Raw genomic sequence first — 25,343 nt, forward strand, 5'->3', positions numbered from 1 at the left:
CGTGGGGGAGGATGGACCCAAGGCTTGCAGAGGCCCGGACAAGGCCCCCTGAGGCACGACGTGCACCGAGTGCATGTGAAACGAGGCTTGTTCTGCAGCCTAGAGAAGTGAGCAAGGTGACAGTGTGGTCCCCTGCCCCTCCCTCCTCCCTCCCTCCACCTCCCCCCAGTACGCACAGAGGACGCCGGCTGTGGGTGCGAACGCCGTGCCCCGGGACCTTTATTAGGACAGACCCGTGTGTCGTTCAGGCTGGAAATCAGGCCCCGGGATGGCTCTGCTTAGCTGTGAGCCAGGAAGCTAGCAGGTGCGGCCTCTGGGTACTGGGTGCCGGGTCCCAGGATGCGGGAGGACGTCAGAGCTGCTCCCCTCCGACCTGGGTGTCCCGGGCAGAGGCTGGCTGCTCAGACTGAGCTGGGCTGGTGGTGGGTCCCTGGCCTTGGGGTTCTCGGAGCCCGCTGGGTAGATTCTGTTAGGTCCTCGGCTCATGACTGCTGGAGGAAACAGCTGAGAATAGGGAGAGAAACAATACAGCACGGAAGTCCTCAGGCACAGTCCGGGCCAGAAAGCACTCCTGGGAGATTGCGGGGCGTGGGTTCAGACAGCTCTGAACCCCTCCCTCCATGCTCCCAAGAACACGCAGGCCACACCCCATTCTACAGACAGTAGGACTGAGACCCGAGACCCACTCCGCTCAATCCAGACACACACACAGGCTCATCTCGTTAAAAGATGAGGCACAGCTCATCTTGGCCAGAGAAGAGGGATTACAATCTTCTTTCTCTCACTTTTTCTCCCAAGGAGTTGTGACTTTTTAATAGAAGTTGGTTCGTGTGCAGGCATTTTATTCCTCAATTAATTTCCATCTAAATGAGGTTTTCCCGGAGTTAACCAGTGTTTCAGTTCCATTGGAGCTTGATTTGTATGACTGCAGCCTGCGTTGCTGCCAATTCCAATTTGCTCGGCGATTCTCGCTCTCATTACCTGGGTGATCACGCTCCCACGCAGGCGGCCGCGCCCGGAGCTGGGAGGTGGGCCGATTTCATAGAGCCATCCTGGGGCGGGGGTAGTCCTCCTCCTCTCCTCTCCTTTCCTCTCCCCTCCCAACACCACTCGATAAATAGGAAATAAATTATTAAATAAGCCAAGTTCTGATAAGGGATCCCATCGTGGTATTTAGAATGAAAAACAATCACCACTGAAAAAAACAAAAAAACCCTCAAAAAAGAAAAACAAACAAGCAAACAAAAGACAACAGCCACAGACAGGGGAGCAGACAGGCAGCCGCCTGGGCCCCCTGGTGCAGAGGGAGGGGGAGGTTCAGGAAGCTTTGCTTGACACACTTAGCATCCTCCCACCCCCCAGGGGACTCAGGTGGCCAATGTAGGAGGGACGAGGGTGAAGGAAACCTGTAGGTTTTTAAAAAAAAAATTTTATGAGACAAAATTTTATATTCAGCTGAAGAGAAACACAAGATACGTGCCAGGAGACAACTTTGGATATCCGGGGGGAGAATGTGGCAGAAGCAGCTACAGACGTGGCCCTTGAGGAGAAAATGCGTTCGAACCCTTGGCCGCACCCTGAATTCTGGCCTCTTCAAGCCCCTGGGAGAGACGGGTCCGAGTGAATGAGGGATGGGGCTCCGGCCCGGTGTCGTTCAAACATCTTGATTTCCTGTTGCTTCTGAAAGACCAACTTTCCTTCAGAGACAGGGGAGCAGCACAGGATGCAGTCGCCCAGGTGGACCCCGAGCCTGGGCGGCTCTGACCAGGGGCTTTTCCCTCTCAGCCCAGGGCACCCACACGCTGGCTGCCTCAGGCTCCGCTCGGACGAAGAACCTCCTCCCCGTGTCCCAGGCTGTGTCCCTTTTTTCTCTGTGTCTCGGGAACTCGCTTTGCCTTTGAGAACTGCCCAGGCCTCGGTGAACATGGAGATGGACTCGCAGACTCTCCCCCACTTCTCCACGTGGGAACTGGCCCCGGAAAGGGCGCAGGCGCCCAGTGAACCCCGCGGCAGGGGGCCAGGGCTTCAGGTGTTGGGCCTCAAGCCTCGTCTCCCTCCCCTTTCTGCTCTGCCTGTGAGGTTCCAGCATCTGCCTCATTCCCTGGAAGCGGCAGAGCAGCAGGACGCCGGGGAGTGTGAGGACAGGAGCAGCACACCCAGTGAGAGGAGCCCCAGGGGCACTGCGCAGCCTCCTGCCGCGTTCCCAGGCCGGGGCCCCCTCGCTCGGGATGCCTGGGCGAAGGCAGGTGAGTCACATTGCCAGGGAAACGCCAGGGCTGTGGCAAAATCTCACCAAACCAGCGCTGAGCCAGGCCAGCGACCGTCCCGGGCCGGCACGGTGACTGTGGGAGGGGAGCCGTCTCCAGCCACAGACCCCCGCTGGCTGGGCCGAGGAGGCTGGCAGGGCCTCTGGGTCCCAGGCCCCAGGATGGGTTCTGAGGTGACCTTGGGGGGACCCCTAGCTGCTCATTTTATTCCCTCCCCAGTTTCAGAAACAGCTTTGTTCGCTCTCCTGACAGAGAGCAAGAGGTCACAGGAGGAGGCCTTCGCTTGGGGCGGGGGGTGTCTGCCGGGATGACTGGCACCTCCGCAGAAAGGACAGAGCGGTCTCAGGACGGAGGAGTAAGCCACGCCTGTCGGAAGTGGGGTCACTCACAGGAAGCCAGCCGGGTGCTGCGGGGACGCCCAGTGATCCTGCCACCAGCAGGTGCCCCGGGGCAGGGTGAGGCGAGGTGTGCACGTTCCCGGCCTCTTCCAGGATCTGAGCGCCTTGTCAGCTCCAAGGGCCACCCCAGCTACCATTCCTAGTGAACCCCGGGGTGTCCAACCTCCAGGGCCTCCCAAACACAGAGTCTGCACAACGGGGGGCTGGGCGGCCACCACGCCTGGCACCACCCGCCCCTCCATCAGTGCCTGAAGGACTTTCAGGGGCCCCGACTCCGACCGTGGCGTTCCCTTCCAGCCAACGTCAGACTCCAGCCCCCACATGAGCTGTGACTCACTGTCAAGCCAGCGCCTCAGCTCAGAAGCTTCTTAGCCACTGACTTGGTGGGCAGGGGTGGGGGCTGAGGAATGAACCTTGGGGCTCGGAGCTCAGGGGTCTCACTTTCAGGGCGGAAGCCAACATCCCCACCCCCCTCCGCCTCTCAAATCCCATCCAGAGAGACACTAGGGGAAAGGAGTGAGATGCACAGAAATACTTTAGAAAACCCTTCCTCCCCCCACACATACACACACAGCCTCTCCATATAAATAAATAAATAGGGAATACTGCCGATGGTGGCGCAGCGAGATCGCATCACATAAATAAATAAATAAACATAAATACGTAAAATAAATAAAAGGCTGCTGGCGGCCAGGCCAGGCGGTCCCCTGGGCCTCTCGCTTCTTCCTAAGGAGGCGCCGTGGCTCCGGGAGCCTCAGTCTCCGTGAAGGGGGGTGGCGTCCAGCGGGGCTCCGGGTGGGGAAGAGGGTTATTTACAGTTGCTGTACATGCCCTCCCAGCACCTGCCATCCGGCCTCTGTGGTGACAGCATTGGCATCCGTAGGTCTTGGCGGGCGGGGCCGGGCCTGGGCCAGAGGCGTCCTGGGAGGCCAGGTCCTTGCGCTGCCCGCAGGGTGCAGGGCTTGGGGGGTCGCAGGGCAGCTTTGGCCCCTCAGGCTGAGGTGACGGGGAAGACTGGGGAGGGAGGGTTGTTGCTTCAGAAAAAACACGTTTTTCTTCCAAATGTTTTCCCTGTGGTGTGAGGAGTAAAGGATGCTGGTCCCTGCTTCCCCACAGCTGAGAGCGGTTCCTCGCTCTCCCCGTGTCCTGTCCCGCTGCTGTGGCCACCACACACGGGAACCCGCCCACCAGGCTCCGGAGAGCCGGTCGGCTGGCGAGGGGCTGCCCGGAGTTTATTTCAGGATCCTCTCTCACCCCGTCCGCTGCCTTCTGTGCACGAAGCAGCTGCTGGTGTTTGTGTGTTAGAGATCAGCTTACCCACTGCCCAGCCCTGGGCAGGGGACAGGGGCGGAGGGCAGAGTGGGGTGGGGCTTCCTCCACTGACAAGGAACTTCAGAAGCCACGGGCAGCCTTGGGCACAAGCACCCCAGACCCCCAGGCTCTCTGGATTTGGGTCTTTCCCCCATACTTGAGCTGCTATGCCCCATCCTAGCAAAATTCCTGAGAGGCAAAGGGGGAGGCGTAGGCCGAGGTGGGTACTCAGCTGCACTGGGAAGGATCCAGGGTGAGGCCGTCTGGGAGAGGGGAGGGGGCAGGCAGGCGCCAACCAGAGGGCAAGGCCCAACGGGCTGGCGCTGGGGGATGGGAGCTGACCATGGCACTGGGGAATGTTCGGCAGATGGTCCCGTGGAATTAAGCTGGTGCCAGCTGGTGGGGCTGTGGCCCTGCTTCCTGCCTATCTGTTGTGTCCTTTCCCAGGAGGTTGCCGGTCCCTGCGAACAGCCCAGAGGCATTGTGGGTGAGCCAGGGTGGCCTCTCGTGCTAGAACCTGCCGGGCCCCTTCTCCTGACCTGCGGGGGCACTGGAGCCGCAGGCCCTTCCTCTGTGTCTGCATCCCTGGGCAGAGGACCCTCCTCCCAACTGAACGCCCGTGTCCCTGCTCACACACAGCCCTTCTTCTAGGACTCAACAGCCTCTAGGCTTTGCTCTGGCCAGTTTGGGGGTGAAAGGCCTGACCCTCTCCTGGAGCTGAAGTGCCCTTGGTCTCTTCTCTTGCCCCCCACCCCACGCCCACCCCGAGGGATCCGTAACCCTGAGCCAGGAGCCGGCTTGAGGGCAGGGTGATGTCGCCCTGCATCCTGGGAGCAGGTGTCAGTGGAGCCATCTCTGCACTCCCCTGGCCAGGCCCAAATGCTGGAGTCATGGCCCCGCTGCTGCCTGCAAAGCCTTGAGGGGTGTGTGCCAACAGGGTGGTCTCTCCATAGGTCCAGGCTTGAGTTGAACCCGGGGTGGCGCTGGTGGAGGCTCCTAGCAGCTGGACATAGAGGCCGACCCCTCTTTTCCTCCTCCCAGGAGCTCAGGAAGGACAGGGTCCAGGAGCCCTCAATGTCTGTCACCAAGACGGCAGGGTGGGCAGGGAGGGGGGCTGGCCGAGGCAAGGGCCCGCCCGCAGGCAGCTGGCTCCCAGAGCGCCTCGCTTAGCGCCTCGTGCTGGAGTCGCTGTCTGCTGAGCTGGAGCTGCGGCTCCGGCTGCGGCTCCGGCTGGTGCGGCTGCGGGAGCCCAGGCTGGGGCTGCGGGAACTGGAGCTGCTGCTCGTGCGGGTCCGGCTGCGGCTGCGGCTGCGGGAGTAGCTGCGGCTGGCGGAGCGGCTGCTGCTGCCGCTGTACCAGGAGGAGGTGCTGCTGAGGCCACTGGACGAGGAGGGGCTGGGCCGGTAGTAGGGGATGGGGCGTTTCCTGGCGCTGCGGAGACCAGAGGGAGAGCCTGAGGGCCAGACTCCTGCCTCCGCCCCAGCCCGAGCCTGTCCCCTGGGAGAGAGCTGGCCCTTCGTCCCCAGCCCCTCCTGACCGATTCTTCCCTGGCAGTTCTGAGCGCCAGGGAGACAGACCTTGTGCTGACAAGTCCTAAAAAGTGGTAATTTCACTTTTTAACAAACCAGGCCCGGGCTCAGAGCCTCCAGCTGGCCACGGGGTCTACATTGAACTTGAATCCTAGTTTGGTTATTTGTACTTTGACTAGAACCTTCTATTTATGGCAGGGAAGGACAATTTCCCATTTACTGTAGTGTCTCAGTTTCCTTTTTAAAGGAATGTATGGCCCTCTGAAGAAAGGGCAAGTCTATTTAGAGAAAATTAAGTGAACACTCGGACACTTAGCAGACAAGGCAGAGGTGGGGGGTGACTGGTTTGGGAAACTGATGAGTTCATCGGATGGACTATTTGGGGTTGACCAAGGAAACCCGAGCCTTCGGAAATGCCACTCTCATGGCGTCAGCCTTCCTCTCCAGCGGTTCTCAACCTGTTGGTCGCGACCCCTGAAAATACATCCTTCAGATCAGATATTTACATTATGATTCATAACAGTAGAGAAATTATAGTTATTAAGTAGCAACGAAAATAATTTTATGGTTGGGGGTCACCACAACATGAACTGTATTAAAGGGTCGCGACATTAGGAAGGTTGAGAACCACTGCTCTAAGCCGACCCACAGACATGGCAGTGGGTGCAGGAGTTCCCTCCTTTGGCACAAGTTCTTTTTCCTTTTCCAGGCCATGAGGGGGCACCCCTGCCCTGTGGTCTCTGGACTGATCCTTGCAGGGTCAGTAGGAAAAGCCCTGAAGCCAGTCTGAGGGCAGCACTCAGGCATTCGCCCAGCTTTCAAGGCCTGAGAAAGTGCGTCACTCAGACCTCGGGCTTCTCTCCTCGAAGACCGTACCTGTCACAGAACACTCTGCACCAGACCAGCCAGTCCGTAAGGAGGCGCAGCGGGGCCTAGTGCTCTGCATGTACATTCACAAGGCACGTCCACATCTTTGTCTCCTTTCACTCCAGCTCATGATACTCCCGGGACCGATTTCCTCCCAGATTTCCTGGGTGAGAACTTCCCCGTCCCCCTGGGAAGTGGCATGGCCAGGATTCCACTCCAGATCCAGGACTCTCCTCCTCACCTCCCTGCAAACACCTTTAAACTCAACCACATCTGCCCTCTGCTACTTGGTTAGGTTGTAGATACGGACGGGCCTATCTCAGCTGGACTCTGAGCCTGTGGGTCATCCCCAGGCAAAGGCCCAGGCCCATGGCTTTGGCCTGACCTCACTCTCTTCCCCAGCCCCGCCTCCTGGTCCCAACTCTGGCCACTACCTAGGCCACACCCAATCCTCATGCTGGCCCCAGCCCTCCCAGCCAGTAGGGCCTGCCGGGGTGCTGACTTGGCCCTGAGGTTCTGAAAGCAAACAGTTTCAGTGGTTGGGAGTTTGGGGGCGGGATGGTCCCAGAGCGCCCACAATTCTGTAATCCGACCCCAGAAAGGCCTGGAGAGAGCCTGAGGCTGGAGCTGGTGGTGAGGGAGTGGGAGTGAGGGTGAAGGTTGCCCCGGCCTCCAGCCTCTCACCTGGTGACCCTCCCCTCTCACCTGGTGACCCTCCCCTCTCATCCGATGACCCTCCCCTCTCACCTGGTGACCCTCCCCTCTCACCCGGTGACCCTCCCCTCTCATCCGGTGACCCTCCCCTCTCATCCGGTGATCCCCTCCTCTCACCTGGCGACCCTCCCCTCTCACCTGGCGACTCTCCCCTCTCACCTGGCGACCCTCCCCTCACACCTGGCGACCCTCCCCTCTCACCTGGCGACCCTCCCCTCTCACCTGGCGACCCTCCCCTCACACCTGGTGCCCCTCCCCTCTCACCTGGTGATCCTCCCCTCTCACCTGGTGACTCTCCCCTCTCACCTGGTGATCCTCCCCTCTCACCTGGTGACCCATCCCTCTCACCTGGTGACCCTCCCCTCTCACCTGGTGACTCTCCCCTCTCACCTGGTGACTCTCCCCTCTCACCTGGTGATCCTCCCCTCTCACCTGGTGATCCTCCCCTCTCACCTGGTGACTCTCCCCTCTCACCTGGTGACCCTCCCCTCTCACCTGGTGACCCTCCCCTCTCACCTGGTGACCCTCCCTTCTCACCTGGTGACTCTCCCCTCTCACCTGGTGATCCTCCCCTCTCACCTGGTGACCCTCCCCTCTCACCTGGTGATCTCCCCTCTCACCTGGTGACCCTCCCCTCTCACCTGGTGATCCTCCCCTCTCACCTGGTGATCCTCCCCTCTCACCTGGTGACTCTCCCCTCTCACCTGGTGACTCTCCCCTCTCACCTGGTGATCCTCCCCTCTCACCTGGTGATCCTCCCCTCTCACCTGGTGATCCCCTCCTCTCACCTGGTGATCCTCCCCTCTCACCTGGTGACCCTCCCCTCTCACCTGGTGATCCTCCCCTCTCACCTGGTGACCCTCCCCTCTCACCTGGTGATCTCCCCTCTCACCTGGTGATCCTCCCCTCTCACCTGGTGATCCTTCGTGCCTCCAGGTGGCTCGGGGAGTCTCTCCGGCGCTTCCGCATGGGCGAGTAGGACCTCCGTCTCCTGCGCGCTCGCTCCCGCTCCCGCTGCTGCGAGTTCTTCTCATTGTACTTGGGGTCCCGTTCCCTGAAGGGGTGCAAGGGGATTACTGGGAGCTGGGGCTGCCTGGCTTACTGGGTGAGGGGCACTCACTTCCTGTGCACATGCCCTCCCACTGGGGTGGGGTCTGCTCAGGCCCCAGAGGGCGGGAGGGAAGATGGCTGGGCTGTGGAGTCTGCGGGCAGGGTGAGCACCGCGGGCAGGGTGAGCACGGTGGGCAGGGTGAGCACTGTGGGCAGGGTGAGCACCGTGTGCAGGGTGAGCACCGCGGGAAGGGTGAGCACGGCGGGCAGGGTGAGCACCGCGGGCAGGGTGAGCACCGCGGGCAGGGTGAGCACCGCGGGAAGGGTGAGCACGGCGGGCAGGGTGAGCACCGTGGGCAGGGTGAGCACCGCGGGCAGGGTGAGCACCGCGGGCAGGGTGAGCACCGCGGGCAGGGTGAGCACGGCGGGCAGGGTGAGCACGGTGGGCAGGGTGAGCACCGTGGGCAGAGTGAGCACGGCGGGCAGGGTGAGCACGGTGGGCAGGGTGAGCACTGCAGGCAAGGTGTCAGCCTCTGAGGGTGGGCATTACAGGGGTGCAGATGCTGCAGGGGTGAGGATGTGAAGGTTACTCAGGTCCTGATGAGTAAGAATTGGGGGCTCAATATAGGGATGAGGGGTTGTATGGGGGGTGTGAACGGTGGAGGTGTGAATTCTGGGGTGTCGCCGTGGGAGCTTTTCGGGTGGGGTACATTAGGGCACAAGGATATATTTGGGGTCTCACTGCCACTTGGGCTGACAAAGGGAACTACCGTTTAATCATCATCCTATTCCTAGTCTGGCTAGTTTGACCTAAGGGGAGTAGGGGCGGGGCTTGGGGACATTCTGGCGTGAGCCTGGGAGGCGGGGCCTAGTCATGGGGGCGGGACCAGTGCAACGGGGTGGGGTAGGTACCTGCTGGGGCTGTAGCGGGAATAGCTGGGGCTGCGGCGGGATCCAGAGCTTCTGCTGGGCGGGCTCCTTGGGCCAGACTTGGAGGAATAGCTGGGAGAGCGCGAGTAGGACCTGGAGGAGAGGAGGCCGTGCCTGAGAATTCTGCCGGCCACCAGGGCTGCTGGATGGCCAGCTGGGCGCAGGCCTTCTGTTTCTGGAGGCCAGGCCGAGGCAGCAGGCCCTCCCTGGCTAAGTGCCCTCCCTGTCACGTGGCTAATATGAGCATCTTCCTCTTACCAAGCTCTTCCTATCCTGGCCACTTATTAGCCACGTGGCCTTAGGTAGGTGATGCCTCTGTGTCTCTGTTTTCTCATCTCTAAAATGGGGTAATAACAGTACTTACCCCATAGAACTGTAAATTAAATGAGTAAATTAGGGTAAATCACTTAGCATACTAACACAGAGCCAGCAGTGGGAAATATTAGCCATGATGTGTCTATTCTATATAATAAAAGGCTAATATGCAAATCGACCGAACGGTGGAATGACCAGTCGCTATGACACGCATTGACCACCAGGGGGCAGACACACAATGCAGGAGCTGCCCCTGGTGGTCAGTGTGCTCCCACAGGGGGAGTGCTGCTCAGCCAGAAGCCCTGAGCTGGGCTCATGGCTGGTGAGCTCAGTGGCAGTGGCGGGAGCTTCTCCTGCCTCCGCAGCAGTGCTAAGGATGTCTGACTGATGGTTTAGGCCCGCTCCTCAGGGAGCGGGCCTAAACCGTCAGTCGGACATCTCCTGAGGGCTCCCAGACTGTGAGAGGGCACAGGCCGGGCTGAAGGACCGCCCCCCACACACACACAAGTGCACGCATTTCGTGCACCAGGCCTCCAGTATTATCATATTATGCATTTTACTGTGCTAGACATTGAACTAATATTGGCTTTGGGTGCATTATCTCATTTAATCCTCAGCACATCCCAGGGTTGGGTCCTGGGACCAGTCCTGTTGTGTATGAGGAAACAGAGGCACAGGGAGGGGATGTAATTTGCTCAAGGACATCTGTTGGGAATTCCTGTTTGAAGAGGGGAGCTGGACTGTGTGAAGCCCAGGATGATCAGGTGGACTTCCAGCCCTGAGGGTTCGTGTCTGTGCATTCTGCTGCATCCTTATTCGACATGAGAAAAAGAAACAATTACTAATCGCTATTGTAACTCAGTGGTAGAATGGAAACAATGGACACTCCCTCATCTTCCTGTAGCCACAACCCTTGAAATGTGCCTTTGCAGCTCCTCCCAGTCAGAGGAGCACCCCTTGCGTCCGATTGGTCGTTGTGACTTCTGTGGCTAACAGAATGGCAGAAGGGATATCACGTCCATCCCAAGCCAGGACCTCAGAGGCCTCGCACACTTCCGCGCTCTCTCTCTCTGAACCTGGCCATCACAGCGTGGAGAAGCCCAGACAAGTGAGCTGGAAGGTGAGAGACCACCCGGAGCAAAGCAGCCAGCCCCAGCTCACAGAAGACACATACATGAGCCCAAGAGAGATTAGAAGAACCACTCAGCTGAGCCCAGCCCAGATCGCTGATCCACAGAATCAGAAAGTGAATACTTGTTTAAGGATGCTAAGTTTGGGGGTAATTTTTTTTAATTTTTAAAAATATATTTTTTTATTGATTTCAGAGAGGAAGGGAGAAGGAGAGAGAGAGAGAATCATTCATTGACTGCCTTCTCCATGTCCCCCACTGGGGATTAAGCCCACAACCCGGGCATGTGCCCTAACTGGAAATCAAACTATGACCTCCTGGTTCATAGGTCAACACTCAACCACTGAGCCATGACAGCCAGTGGGGGAGGAGGGGGGGTATTTTATTTTATTTTTTTGCAGAAGCTAATTGACACACATCAGCTCCTCATCATGCCAATAGTAACAATAATAACTAATATTTATAATGTTCCAAGTTTTGCTCTAAGTAGTTCTGGAACAATCCTTCAGGGTAAGTATTGTTATTATTTTCATTTTGCACATGAGGAAACTGAGGCCCAGAGAGCTGAACGGAGGCCCAAGGCCAGCAGCTAGTACTGGATAATGGCATTCAACTCACGGCTCTATCCCTGGTACCTCATCAGCTCCCTCAGGGGAAATGCTGCAGAGCCAGGTCAGGCGCACTCACCTTTTCCCAGAGGAGGCAGACCGGCTCCGGGTGTACCTGGGGGAGGCCCTGGGGCTGGGGGACCGGGAGGAGTGGCTGGAGGACCGGGTGCTGGCATGGGAGGAGCTGCGGGAGCACCGTCTCCTGGGGGAGCTCTGGGCCGTGGGCGGGACTGCACTGGACTTCTTCACTGGCGACTGCAGTCCCCTGTGGGAGGGAGAGCATTGTCAGTACGGCCTGCCTCTGGCCTGTGGGCCCGAGCTGGTACTCGCCTCCTGCCTCTGCCTCAGCTGTGGTGCTCCCGGCACCCCCTCCCTCCTCTTCCCATCCTGCCTCCGGGAAGTGACCCCAGGCCACCGAGGTTGGAGTAGAGGCAGAGTGGGACACATCCCGAGGGGACACTTCACAGTATTTTGGGCCACTGGGCAGGGGGCACGGTGGTCAATAACATCACATCACGTGCTGGGAGATCTACTCCCTGCCCAGTCTTGCCCGGCCCTCTGATTCCATTAGTGGGAAGGTGTGTGGGTGCTGCTGGGTTTCACCACCTCTCCAGGCTGCAGGCTCCCAGAGAGGAGCAGGCCACTGTGACCAACTAGAAATAAACACACCATGTCACCATGTGCTTTTATGGGTGCCTTCTATTTAGGACAAGTGATATGATGTTCTCTTTAAGGTGGTACCATAAGTGTCCTCACATGAAGCGTGAGTTTACTGAAGTGGGAGTAGTACAGAGGGAGGGTAAAAATCAAGAAGCTGGATTAAGTTTTGGAAACCATAGTGTAGCCGTCTGCACGTGGGAGAACTGAGACCCAAAGGGTAGAAGCTTGTTCAGAGCCACCGAGGACAGCGACTGCTCTGTTCTCACTGCCTAGGGCCACGCTGGGCTCAGTCAGGACCTGCTCGCTCGGCTTGGACCAAGGGTCAAGTTCCAACAACAGCAGTAGGTTTCGGGGTTCAGCCTTCAGGCTCAGCTCTCCTCTCTGGACTCTGGGCCTAGGGGACTGTGTGTTCCTCCTGGAATGTCCCTGTCCCCTCCCTTGTGTCCGGCCTTGGAGCATTCCCACCGCCTGGCACCCCCTCTCTCCCCTCTTCACCGGAAAACTCCTCCTCAGGGCTCAGGCTTTAGGCTGACCTCACCTTTTCAGGGAAGCCTTCCTTGACACCCCCTGCATCTGGTTGGGTGCCCTCCAGTGTGTCCCCCCAGCCCTCATGCCTCCCTCTGCCAACAAGACCTCTTGGTCTCATGGTTGTTTCTTCCTCCTGCAGACACTGAGCACCTTGGGGACGGGGCTCATGTCTCTCTGGACACTGTCCCAGCCCCTGGGCCAGAGCCTGATGCCTGGGCCCCAGGCCGTCAACACAGCTGCAGAACAAGCACCTTGAGACGCTCAGTGCTTCTGGCCCTTCACAGGCATCATCTCAGTCTGACCAACAGCCTCGTGAAGCAGGCACCACTGTACACAGAGGACTCCAGGCCTCCCCAACGCCCAAACCCCATCTGTCCAGCTCCGAGCCCACGCCCCTGCACCTCACCAGCCCCCCAGCTTCACGGACCAGGGTTCCCCGGACTTAGAGCTGATGCCTCTTGCACTCAGCCATCTGCTCAGAGCTGACGTGACACAAAGAGTCGTGGATTTAAAGATCATTCACATTTCAAAGTGAAAGGCTGGGGCTGAATGATTTAGTGTGACTGCCCACATAGAGCAAATTAAGCAGGTATGCTGGACACTTCTAAGTGTTGCTCCAGTTCTGGGGACAGACCTGTGTTTGGAGCCGGTGTTGACCCTCATTAACTGAGTTTCCGAATGACTCCGAGCCTCAGTTTCCCCAACCGCTAAAAAGGGGTTATACTGGGACCCATCCCTGAGTGAAGGGAGATGATTCGTGGAAAGCACTTGGCATAGGACCGAGCATATAGTTAGGGCTCCATAAGTACTAGCTGCCACTAGTATGATTGCTGGTGTTTTTATCGCTACTCTCAGTGTTCCTGTGTCAGTAGACACGTGTCCTCGCTCATCTGGGAATGTCACTGCCTGTTCTGGAGACACTGACATTTGCTCTGGCCCAGCCCTGGCTCCCAGCCAAGCTTGGGTGTGATCTGGGGTCAGGGATGTCCTGAGGCGGCAAACCAGAGGCCAGGTCTCTGTGTGGATGCCAAGTGGTATGTCCAGGACTGAAGTGACCGTGTGCTGGGCACACAGGGTGCTCTGTCCTTGCAGACGGCTCTGCCGTCTTTCCGACCTGGGCCGGTTACCCCTCCGTAGGCATTCTGGTGGGCCCCGCTCCGGGGAGGTCACCATACTTGCAGGAGGTCCCCATATTGATGCTGACACCCTATCGATCAGCCTAGCGCATTACAGCCCAGAGCTCCTGGGCCCCCACGGGCCCCCAGCCTCAGCCTCCCGAGTACTGGGACGACAGGCGCGCTGGGCTTGGCCGTCTTCTGAAACCCGGCCACTGTGAACCAGAGCAGCCCCAGCCCCAGAAGGAAGACCCCGCTGTTGTACGGTGGAGTGCAAGCCAGTCCTTCCCACCTCCGGCACCTCTGCATCTCCCCCATTAACACTCACTCCCAGGGGGAAGGGCCCCCGCTTTGAATCTCCGGCACCAACCGGGCGTCCGGCCTGTGGGAGGTGCCTGGAGCTGAGGGATGAGACCCTGCAGGAGGGTGTGGAGTGAGTGGGCAGCAAACTGCGGCAGCTGCTACCATGGTGCTCTCCTCGGTGATGAAACAGCATTACAACTGTCTCCTACGTGGCTGCACGCAAGTGTTTTCCACAGAAAACTGCATCCAGCAGTTGTGTGAAATGGGCAAGAGCCATGTGAAGGTTTATATCTATAACTTTCCACAAATGCAGCCTACCCCACGGTCAACATTCCCCACGGGATGGTACATTTGTTATAAATAACAAACCTGACCCAAGCCCAGGTCACAGGAGGGTCCACTCTTGGTGGTGCCCATTCTATGGGCTTTGACAAGTGTATAATGACACGTATCCACTGTTATAGTCTCGTACACCATCGTTTCCCTGCCCTAAGAATCCTCAGTCCTCGGCCTACTCATCCCCCGCTCCCAGCACAGCCCCCGGCGACCACTGGTCCTTTTACTGTCTCCAGTTTTGCCTTTTCCAGAATGTGATATCATTGGAATCATACAGTATGAAGCCTTTTCAGATTGGCTTCTTCCACTCAGTAGTATGGATTTTAAGGTTCCTCCATGTCGTTTCATGACTTAAAAGCTCATTTCTTTTTGGGTCTGAATAATATTCCATTGTCTGGATAGGCCACAGATTATTTCTCCATTCATCTACTAAAGGACATCTTGTTACTTCCAGGTTTTGGCAATTAAGAATAAAGCTGTTATACAAACATTAATTGCAGGTTTTTGTGTGGACATAAATTTTCAGTGCATTTGGGTAAATATTGTGGTCTACCTTTGAATGACAGCGACTTATTCTAGACAAGAATTCAGCCTCCCCCGGGCCAGAGTGGTTGGTCCACGGCAGGAAGTGGCCCAAGCTGGCCGAGCAGAGCCGATGAGCACCTGCCCTGTGCTCTGATGAAGTTTGGGGGAAAGGCATTTCCCTGCCAGTGGCTGGCTACACGGATGGAATGTTAGCTGGATGGACATCTGCCAGTGCCTTGGGAGGGCTGCTCGAGGATGAAGCAACAGAGGGAAGCAGAGCTGAGAGATGTAATGGGAAAGACAGATTCCCAAGGATATATTTTTGAGCCCCTGGATCCAGCTGTACCTGAAGCTGAATATTTCAAAAATCATTTTTAAAAAGTAGGATTTGTTAAAAACTATGCCAGTTCAAGTTGACTTTTTTCCTCTTGCAAATGAAAGACTCCTGGGTGGGAGCCCAGTGGGAGGTGCAGGGCAAGGGTGTGAGACGGCGATGCTGAGCTAAGGCGCCCCCCTCCTCCCGCCCAGGGGACTGACCTTGGCTCTCTGCCCCTGCTGGTGGGGGAGAGGTTGTCCGGAGCTGGCCCCTTGTTCTGGGGCGAGGAGGTGGTGAAGGAGTTCCCTGAATCAGAGGTGTTGCCGCTGTGGAGGTCCCGGCCCTGGCTGCGTTCCCCACCGGGACTCTCCTTCTCCTGCCCCCGCGACCTGCTGGAGCTGATCTGCGTGGAGGGCGGCGAGGAGGTGTCATTGCCTGAGTCGTACTCCTGGGAGCGTCCGCGGGGGGTGGCGAGCGGGCTGGCTGTTTTGGTAAAGAGGTCAGCAGCAGACCCCGAGCCTGTGATCTGAAAGCAAAAACACCCGTTGGAGGCGCTGAGCATCGGCCGCGGCTGCGTCTAGACAACCTAGAAATGTTTACCGTCATGATGCACTGTAACGAGAGGAGAGAAGAAAGAAGAGACGCCAAAAAACAAAAGCACAACTTCCTGAGAGAATACCACAGAAAGGAGATATTTACCCCCTGCTAGGATAACTGGAAGACTGAGGTGTCATGCAGAGAAAAAGCATGCGATCCAGATTAAACAAAAGAAAACGGAAATTATACAAAATTTAATTTCTAATGAATTAACACAAACCAAAGAGGCAACTTAATAGAAAGGGGGGAGTAGATACACCCTTAATCTAAAACAATAATAAAATAAAGGAAGGGGGAGGGGAAAGAAATGGGACTGTGGGCCTGAAAAAAAAATTATCTTGGAACTGAAAAAAATAAAAAAAGATAAAGCCAAAGTTTTAAACTTCAACCAAATTCTCAATGATTTGGACTATTTTTTCTTTTAAATAAAAAGTTGCCTGAATAGATCCTTAAACAAATATCACATGGGGAAAAGAAATGAAATAAAGATGAGCTTTTAAAAAGATATATGTAAAGTCAAGGTCACAAAATGACATTTTAGTAGTTTTCAATTAAAGGGGAAAAGAAAGGGGGTGGGGGGAGGAAGTCAAATAGTCTGACTAAAAACAAACAAAAAGCTCTACGGCATCTGTGTGCGTCCTTCCCCCGGAGCAGGAGCTAAGGCTCTCAGTGGCGTCTAATAAATGCTCTCATGTCTTTGCGGATTTCATCCACTTACCAAGCAAGAGCTCCTCCTTTAGTAGGTGGGTAAGGTGTAAGAGAAAGGGAAGAGCGGGCAACGTGAGTCCATCATTAGAGTCGCAAATGACAAGAAAACACACACACCTTTCTGCACACCCTCACACTTGGCCCTGAACTCGAGTTTTGGTTTCTCTGTGTTCTGGACAGGGGAGGCGGCAGAGCTGTTCGCTTCCTCTGTAGGGGACCTCAAGCTGCCAGCGCTACCTCGAGTCAGTCCCTTAGTGCCCAAGCTGGACCGAGAAAGCTCGCTGACATGTGCGGGGCCAGAGGCTGCACCTGTCTGGGTGCCAGGATGAGGCCACACAGGGAGGGTCTGCTTGCAACAAGGGGCTTGGGGAGGGGCTTGGATGTTTGGCTTTGGGGTGACTGGGAACGAGGAGGGGTTCACCTAAGTCAGACGGAGGAGTGAGGGGTGATGGAGAGCCGCCTGTGGGAAGGCAGCAGTGTGTTTAGAAGTGCAGCGGACGCTTTTCTCTCAGTTCTGGGTGTCTCACCTGGGATGACACCGGGTTTGGTTCTGGTCCCCGCCAACAGTGCAGGCGTTTTAGCTGTGGCAAGAGGAACCCCTGCCCGGGCCTCCTCCAACGATAACCATCCCCATGGGATCAAGAGGGCGCCTGGGACCCCAGGATCCTGTTTAAATGGCCCGAGCCCCCAGGGTCTCTGCGGCTCATCCCTGGATCTACCTGTTCTCGAAGGTGTGCACACTCCCAGCTCCAGGGGGCTCTCTGGACAGGCCTTGGAGGTTCAGGCTGAGGTGTCAGCGTGCAGGTGTGGGAGGCCCATCCAGGTGCCGCCTGGTGGAGGCAGCGGACGAGGAGGGAGGGCCAGGCCCTGGGCAGGTTTCCCACCCTGCCACGCCCTTGCCCGGCGCCCTGAAGGGCCTGAGATCCCCGACTTAGGTGGGAGATGCTTGTGACGACAGGCTTGCCACGGCAGGAGCACGCACTTCATTGAAGTGCGCTGGCTTGACTTATAGACATGCAGACGTATAGCATGTGGGCTTCCTTTAGACGCTGCCCGGACCCCACACACATACTCTGTGGGCCTCACCATCACAGCCTGCCTGCCCCCACTTTATCTCACGCATTGCGGGCTTTCTTAGGAACATTCCTGCCTTCTCAGCAGTTGGCCTGAGGGTGAGACACAGAAACACGCAACTGGGAGAGTCGCCGAGGTGCCTCTGACAGCTCAGCATATCAGCTCCGGGCCTGGGGGGCAGGGCTTCCTCGTGGATTCTCCCAGGAGGCTTTGGGCACAGCCAAGGGATGGTCCAGCGTGGCCACGTTCTACCCAGCACGGCGGCTGCTGTCCCTGCTTGGGTCCCGGCTAGCTGCGCCCTGGAGAAGGGACCTCAAAATAAGTTGCTCAGGCGGAGTTTCTAGCTCCGTTCTGTCTTCCTCTTTGCAACGTGGATGTCACATCTCCCCTGCCTCCGGGAGTGGGGAAGGGGATGTGTGTTTCCACGGCCGGTCAGGAGTCAGGAAGCGCCACGCCAGGTGGCTGGACCCGGGCCCAGCGCTGGGGGCGAGCGCTCAGCTGGGGCGTGGACCAGGGATGGGCTCCGAGACTCGGCCTCAGAGGTGGTGGATGTCTGGTGGCCGGGATGTCACCGGTGAACCAGGCAAGCCCTCCTTGGAGGGAACCAGGCTCCAGTTAAGGGGCCGTGAGAACAGCGATTCCTGTGATCCCTGGCCTGCTCGCTGGGCGAAGCCAGGCTGGGCCTTTCTCTCCCCAGAACCTGGCAGAGCTGGACCCTCCCCTTGTCTGTGCGCAACGCCTTGGCTGCTCATTTCACATGATTGGCCCTGGTGCATTGTGGGTCCCCACCGGCAAAGATTTGGCGAATGGGAGGCCCCTTAGGGCTGGTGGCGGGAGAAGGGGACCTTTTCTTCTCCACCCCACACCCTGCGCTCACGGGGACACTTTCGGGGCGTCTCTACCTGACCACAGCCAATATCCACACGAAACTTGCGAGTTTAGAACCAAGAATTCTACATGGCATCGTGCTTCCCATCGTCACCAGAAAACAGAGAGAACGGTGCTACTGACATGACCCCACGGGGCTGACATGACCCCCCACCTGGTGCCTAAAAATACCAACCCCTTCGGCCTGTTTACAAGTCCAGCTGCTTGGGATGAATCTTATTCTGTGACACACATGACTGCGTCCTTTACAGCCCCGCCCTCTGGCTGCGGCGTCCCAGGTGGGGATTCACAACCGGCCTGGTCAGTGGGGGGAGGGGTTTTCACTCCACGGCTCAGGGCACAGCAGTGTCATGTCACATCCCTGGCAGGTTCCGAACATACAATCCTCCTCACTCTATTTTACCTGCTTGGGTTGGAGTATTTACCTGGGGTGGGTGGGGGGAGGGAGGACATGCATCCCTGCTTCTTTCCGCTGAAATCTATTTGGTTCTGTCTTTACACGTCTTGATGGCTCGTCGATATTTCCAGGGGACAGGACGTTTTAATAAATTCATTAGAGACGTCTGGTTAGTTTAATGGCCTCGCAGCCTCAGACTCTACCTTTTCCAGAGCTTGCCATTCACCCACACAAAGAGGAGACACAACTGAAGGGAGCCAGAGACGGAATGTGTGTGTGTGTGTGTGTGTCGGGGGGGGGGGGGGGTGACAGCTACGAGGACGCACATGAGACCAAGTCTCGACTCCGTCCCTGGCCTCTGCCCTCCCGTCTCGGGGTCTCCTTCCGAGCCGGGCGCCCACTCCAGCATGGAAGATGCAAACAGGCCCGTACCACCCTGACACCAGGGCAGCTGCCCGGCTCCACCCTGTCTCCTCCTTTACATGACAGCCTCTAAAAATTCATCTCTGAGCTCTTCTCCATCCATTGGGACTTTCCCCGCTAGGCCTGCAGCTGCTCCCTGCCCCTTTCTTCCCAGCTTGGCTGCAAAACGGTGCTCAAGATATTTGCTAGGAGCCACCTAGACCTGCTGCCCAGTAACAGTGTCTTCAGGGAGCCAGGGACCCATTTAAGACGGGAGCTCCTCAGACCAGGGCTGTCCTCTTTGGTCCCCTCTGACCCCTTCCTCCACCTCGGCCTTGCCCTTCCTTTCATGTCTTCACAAAGGCCCACCTTCGGGTCTTGACCTGAACCTTCAGCCCCGGTAAGATCTGCTTAACCACCAGGTGAACAGCACCGGCCTTACTATGGGTTCTCCGGGAAATGGAGCCGGGAATTGCAGTGCTGGTAGCGTGTCCCAGAGGGTGTGGCCGTAGGGACGTGAGGGGGTGAGATGAGGGAGAGGGGGACCCAGTAGAAGGTGTATCAAACCAGCTGCCACAGTGGGCGCTGGAGGACAGGAGCCGGGGCAGAGCTGATGCCAGGACCTGGCTCAGCCTGGGCGGGGCTGCACGTTGACTCCCCATCCCGCCACTCCCACTCGGGCTGAAGCCCGCGCCCCAGCTCTCACTTCTGGAGTTTGTCCAGACGGCCTCATGGCCAGGCAAGGCGGCCTTGGACGGACAGAGATATCGCCTGACAGCTGGAAGTTGACCATGAACCCCGGGGGGACAGAGATGCTTTGTTTTAGATACGTCCCTTCGTATGCGCGACCACCAACATGCACTAACCCAGTGGTCGGCAAACTGTGGCTCTCGAGCCACATGCGGCTCTTTGGCCCCTTGAGTGTGGCTCTTCCACAAAATACCGACTTCTGCGCATGGGCCACGAAGTTTCAATTGCACTGTACGTGCGCGCCCGCACGTGGTATTTCGTGGAAGAGCCACACTCAAGGGGCCAAAGAGCCGCATGTGGCTCACGAGCCACAGTTTGCCGACCACTGCTGACTGACTGACAACACTGTAGAATGGGGTGGTTTCACCTAACAACCCCATTCCGGTTTGTGTTGAAGAAATAAGATCTTGCAATGCTGGGTGCACATTCCTGCAGTATCGGCGTGAGAGTCACAGCGGCGGCCTTGTCGGGGCCTGAGCTTGCTGGCCCCAGCCCCACAAGGCCCCCCACAAGGCCCCTGAGACACCAGAGTCTGTGCCCCTCTGTTCTAAGTGTTGTTACCCCATCACTCTTAAAGCAACAAGGACACCTGTGTGCTGTGTGGCCCGTCTCGCCTTGCAGAGCTACAGTGGATCGCTCCCGCTCCCCCATCTCGACCTTTCACCCCTCCTGGCCTTTGTCAATGAAAGGAACTAGGAGACCAGAGCATAAGCCTTATGGATGGGAAGGACTGCTGACCTCAGATTTGATTTTTAAGGGACAAGCTCCTGGCCATGAGGAGCGAGCAAGCAGCCCCTCTCCTCCTGCAGCTCCTCGGGCTGAAGCTCCTGTCCTCCCCGACGCTCATCAGCCTGCCTCATCTCCTTTCCCAACACACTCGGCGTTAACACTTGAGTTTTTCTAATAAGTAATTAAGTCCCCTCACCACGAACTCCGGCTGCGGCGTTTCACTGGGAGTCTCGCTCAGCCTCCAGGGAAGCCGGCACTGTTATTTATTGTTTTTGTCTCAAATCATTATTTAATCAAGAACGGGGGAAAAAGACAACCTCTCACTTACACTTTAAAATTTAATTTCAGCTGAATTCTGAGATCAAGAGGCAGCATAGCCTAATAGGTTACAAAAATACAATCAGGAAGAGAATTCCAATTAAGCTGAACAAGTCCATTTGCTGAGCTCCGAAGGGCCCCGTGGAGAGAGACGGCTATAAATTTCTTTCCCTTCCCTGCAAACGGGGGCTGGAAACTCTCAAGTGAACCGAGAGCTGCTGGCAGAGCTTTTAGCTAGAGGGGCTGGTTGTTTCTTTTTAAAAAATCCTTTTGTTGCACAGACATTCAGTTTATTTTGCTTGCTGTTGTTCATCTTCCTTTGCAAACTAATTAGGAAGACAGGAAAGGAATGGATTCATTGGCCTGTTGGGAGTTCACTGAAGGAGAGCAGGGGCTGGAGAAGGAGAGGGAGACCTGCTGGGGACTGAGGGGAGGTGACAGAGGCCAGGGGGCTGGAGCCATTGTGGGGCTGTGCACCGCATTTGACCTTGGGCCCAGGGAGTGGTCTGGCCTCCTCCTGTCTTTCCCTCCAGATGAGCACGGGCGGCTCCAGCTTCTAATTTCGCTGAAGGCCCGCTTGTTGGCCCCAGCCCCCCGGTTCTCGGCGCTCTCAGCACGGGTCCAGTTGATGGGTTTTCACCAGCCCCAACAACCGAGAGGACCCCGCGCAGTGGAAGGAGCTGCATTCATTTAAAGGCGCATCCTTTCTCCTGAGTCCATGCCCGGCTGACCTTTTCTGGTGGGAGATGCCACTTTCCACTAAAAACACACACAACCCACGAGTCTCACAACCCCTCAAGCCTCAGGCTGCCCTTCTGCATGCTGGTCCCTCTCTCCTCTAAACCGCAGGGAATGTGCTGGCCTGGAGCCTTCCTGTCCAGGGAGAGCCCGGGGGCTTTTGCAGAATCTGCAGGAGCCTGGGCCAGGGCTCCGAAGGCCAGGGCCCTCCACGTGCTGCCCCTTGGCCTCAGTTTCCCTGTTTACGAAACAGGAAGCAGAATGCCATCCCGCCCTTCTCCGAGCGTTGCTCTGCAGGTCACCAGAGAGCTTGGCTGTGATTAAACCTTGCAAAGTGAGAGATACTCCAAAACATCACGTCTGGGTCTATTTGGAGTAAGTCTAATGAAGCCACTCTGACAACAAACAATAGCCCGAGCGACACTGCACTGGGGGTGTCACCCAAGCACTGGGCTGTTTCCACACAGAACTGCAGCTGCAGGAGGCAGGAGCCTTGCCTGCTCACCAGTGCCTGGCACACAGTAGGTGCTTTGTGCATGTCTTCAAATGAATGAAGAGTCTATCTCAGTCCATCTGCATGACTGCCCAATCAGCCCAAGGTACAGACGAGGACACGGAGGCCCAACAAAGTGAAATTACAGGAGGGAGGCCGGGCAGCTACACACACGGTCTCTGAGATGGGCGTTCTGGGTGAGAATCTTAGCTTCTCCATTGAGAAGTTGCCTCTTCCTAGGTTTTTCTAGGCTATAGTTTCCTCGTTGTAAAAGGGGGTATTAGAGGAAGCCCTTGAAGGGCTCCTAAGAGAAATAAGATGACACATGCACAGAATTCAGCCTAGCACCTGGAGCATTAGTTATTGCTGTTACCAGGGTCTCACAGGGAGACAAGGTCAGACCTTTCGAGTAAACAGATCTGCCTCAAAGTCTTCATCACTGCCCTCCATTGCCTCTTCTTGTAGACAGATGTCATGAGACCCTCTTTTATGGACCCCAAGTTCTGCTTTTTTCCTTCTTGTTTTTTGTTGGGGCATCTGTGCAGATTTTTATTGGCAATGAGTTTGTGGTGACCGTTAGCCCCAGCTAAATTCGGGAGGAGGAGAAACAGAGCCTGCCCTGCTCCTGGGTCCAGCTTCCGTCTCGATCAGCCCTGTCCTGACGCCCTCCCAGTTACATGGCGATATGCTTCCTATTTTGTAAACAGGGTGTCGCCAAACCTTGGGGCCATCAACCTGCCATTCATTCCATGCTCTGGCTCTCAGAGTAAGCTTCTGCTGCACAAGCTATGATTCATACCAGCTCCCCTTCCTCCCAATTGGGCTACCTGCCCAAGTTATTTCACCTCTCTGAGCCTCAGTTTTTCCATCTGAAAAATAGTGATAATAATTGTATCTACCTCAAAAACCTATTCTGTGGATCAAGTGGGGAAAAACTGTGTAAAATATGTGACAGGGCCTGGCACATAGTGTCCCCCTCCCTTTGCCATCATCCATCTCAATTTGGTGAACTCCTACTCATCCTTCAAAGCCCAGCTCAAATGTCCCTTTATTTATAAAGCCCTCTCAGACACCAAGACAATACTGTCTGGTCCTTCTTCTGTGGTCCTACTACCCATTGTATCTGCTTCCATCACCCTTAGAGGTGATGTTAAAAATATTCAACGATAATTGGTTGGGTGTGGATACTCCTTCCACAGGTCACTGGCCTGGGTACTGAAGGGCTGTCCAGTATAACTCTTTGTTGCTGGACTGTAAGGGGTCGAGAAAGCACCAGAGGAGAAAGGAGATGGCTTTGTTGAGTGGGGGTGGAGAGGGCGGGTGGCAGTGGGGGGTGGAGATGGTGATGACAGGGTCTATTTAGCAACCGGTGTGCAAGTATTTGAATATTTTAACAATCGAGGAGGTGCTCACCGACTCGGTCTCGCCCTAATTGCAACACTTATCTCACTGTGTTGCAGCATTCTGTTGACTACTAGCCTGTGAGCTCTGGAGTTCAAGGGGAGGGTTCTATTCATGTCTCTGTCTCTCTAAGGCCTGGACGAGATGGTCGAGTGGAGATCAGGAGCGTGAATGAGGCTGTGAAGGGTCCCTGAATTGTTTCCTTGGGAGCCTCCATTTGGATTTGAGCTCAGGCCCAGCAAGAGGGCTTCAGGTTATCTTTAGCTCACCAAGTAGGATTGCAATGAGACAGGACCCCGGATTTGCATATTCATATATGCAAATATGCCCCTTGATGTGATACACCACCCTTGATTTTTCAAAGAGCTGTGCATATGAAATGCCTGTAATGGAGTGGGGCAGGAACGGTGGCACAGGAGACCCCCATCTCCTGTCCTAGAATTCTGTCTCCATCCCCGACTCCGGCCTTCACTTCCTGCTTCCTTCAGTTCATTCCCGCTCACCTTTAGCTTCCCAGTTAGTTAGCCTTCTCTGCCCTAAATAACCCGAGTCCTGTGCCAGCCGCTCGCCTTCGAGCCACCTAAGCATCCCTGCACTCACTGCTGTGGATTGTCCTACACAGTGTCTACCCGTCTGCCGCCGTCCATGAAGGCGCAGACTGCTCCTCACCCACTGGATCCCCAGACAAGGTCAGAGCTGACCCTTCATAGATGCTCAGTGGGTAACTGGTCGATGGGAATGGATGACTGAACGGGTGATCAATGACAGTGGCGTGCTGTTCTCTTTAACAGGGAGCTCAGGAAAAATGTGGGGCCAGGACTTGGAAAACCTCTGGTCCCACCTGGCACCTTGTCTCATCTCTGCCTTTGCAGAAGAAAAGAGGAGAGAGGGTCTGGCCTGGAGGGCACTCAGGGCCAGAACTGGGGGGCATCCAATGTGCCCACAAGTCAGGCAACCACGAGTGGGTGGGCCCAGCCATACGGGCTGCAGCCGCCCTCCAGGACGGAAGGAAACTGAAGGCAGTGGGAGCAGGGCCTGGCTCTAAGTCCCCCTCGTCCGCTGTCTAGTCGGCCAGAACCACACTACCCTGTGTCACTATCACCACCATGGCTGCTACCACTCCTGCTTCCCCTGCTACATCATTAGCATCGACCAGAACAGCATGTGCATTGCCTGCTGCAGCCTAAGATGTTTACTTCCACGGACTCACTGAACCCTCACATGGGCCTGTGAGGAGGGAGGTCACGTTAGTATCTGACTTTGCAGATTTAGAGGAAACAGAGGCACAGCGAGTTCATGGGACCTGCTGAAGGAGCCCAGTGGGAGGGGTGGAGCCGGCACCAGGATGTTGTTGTCATGACACCCGCTAACACGGCTGGGTCTGCCCTGTGCCATGCACCGGGGCAGAGGTTCACCACGTTGCTTTGCTTTTGTCCTAACAACGAGGCTTCTGAAGAAGGGCCTTGTCTTTATTTTTTAACAGATGAGGAAACTGTGGCTCCAAAGGCTGCAGTACCGATGCCGAGCGTGGAGCCAGCCTTGGACCACACGATCGTGACCGCGTGCGCCAACAGCTCCCACTTGCCGTGGCGCATGGAGGTCACTGGCCTTCTGTGCGGCTCTTTCTCTTCCTGGAATTGGGGAGTTGTCGGGCGAGCTCTCAAAGTCCCTGCCTTCTACCCACGGACGAGCTTGCAGCTCTTCTGAGAAGACTGGGCCCACGGGGACATCACGGCTCCAAGAGCCGACAGCGATCTTGTCCTGCAGCGGCTGTGGGGGGACCACTTTCCCCCTGACTTCCTGACAGACCTGCGCTGACAGGAACCCGTCCCAGGCAGGTGACGACACACAGCCAGCTGCTCCCAGGGGCACTTTTTCATGAGGGTCCTGGGGGCCACCGAATGGGTTGCCACAAATACCATGGCCGGGGAGACTGGGTGGCTTCAC

General features: G+C 56.7%; 1 protein-coding gene across 1 annotated transcript in view; it reads right to left on the reverse strand.

Annotated features, from left to right (window-relative positions):
- Positions 1-213: 213 nt before the first annotated feature.
- Positions 214-25,343, reverse strand: part of SRRM4 (serine/arginine repetitive matrix 4) — a 367,949-nt gene continuing 342,819 nt past the window's right edge. The window contains exons 16-20 of the mRNA XM_070400012.1: positions 15,123-15,427; positions 11,198-11,383; positions 9,049-9,159; positions 8,000-8,140; positions 214-5,407 (exon numbers count right to left, since the gene is read on the reverse strand). Of these exons, the coding sequence (XP_070256113.1) occupies positions 5,143-5,407; positions 8,000-8,140; positions 9,049-9,159; positions 11,198-11,383; positions 15,123-15,427 (1,008 nt within the window). The 3' untranslated portion in view covers positions 214-5,142. The remainder of the gene's footprint in view (positions 5,408-7,999; positions 8,141-9,048; positions 9,160-11,197; positions 11,384-15,122; positions 15,428-25,343) is intronic.

The sequence above is a fragment of the Myotis yumanensis genome, unplaced genomic scaffold (assembly GCF_028538775.1).
Source record: "Myotis yumanensis isolate MYYU_CA2020_CCGP unplaced genomic scaffold, mMyoYum1.0.hap1 SCAF_19, whole genome shotgun sequence".
NCBI classification, from domain to species: domain Eukaryota; kingdom Metazoa; phylum Chordata; class Mammalia; order Chiroptera; family Vespertilionidae; genus Myotis; species Myotis yumanensis.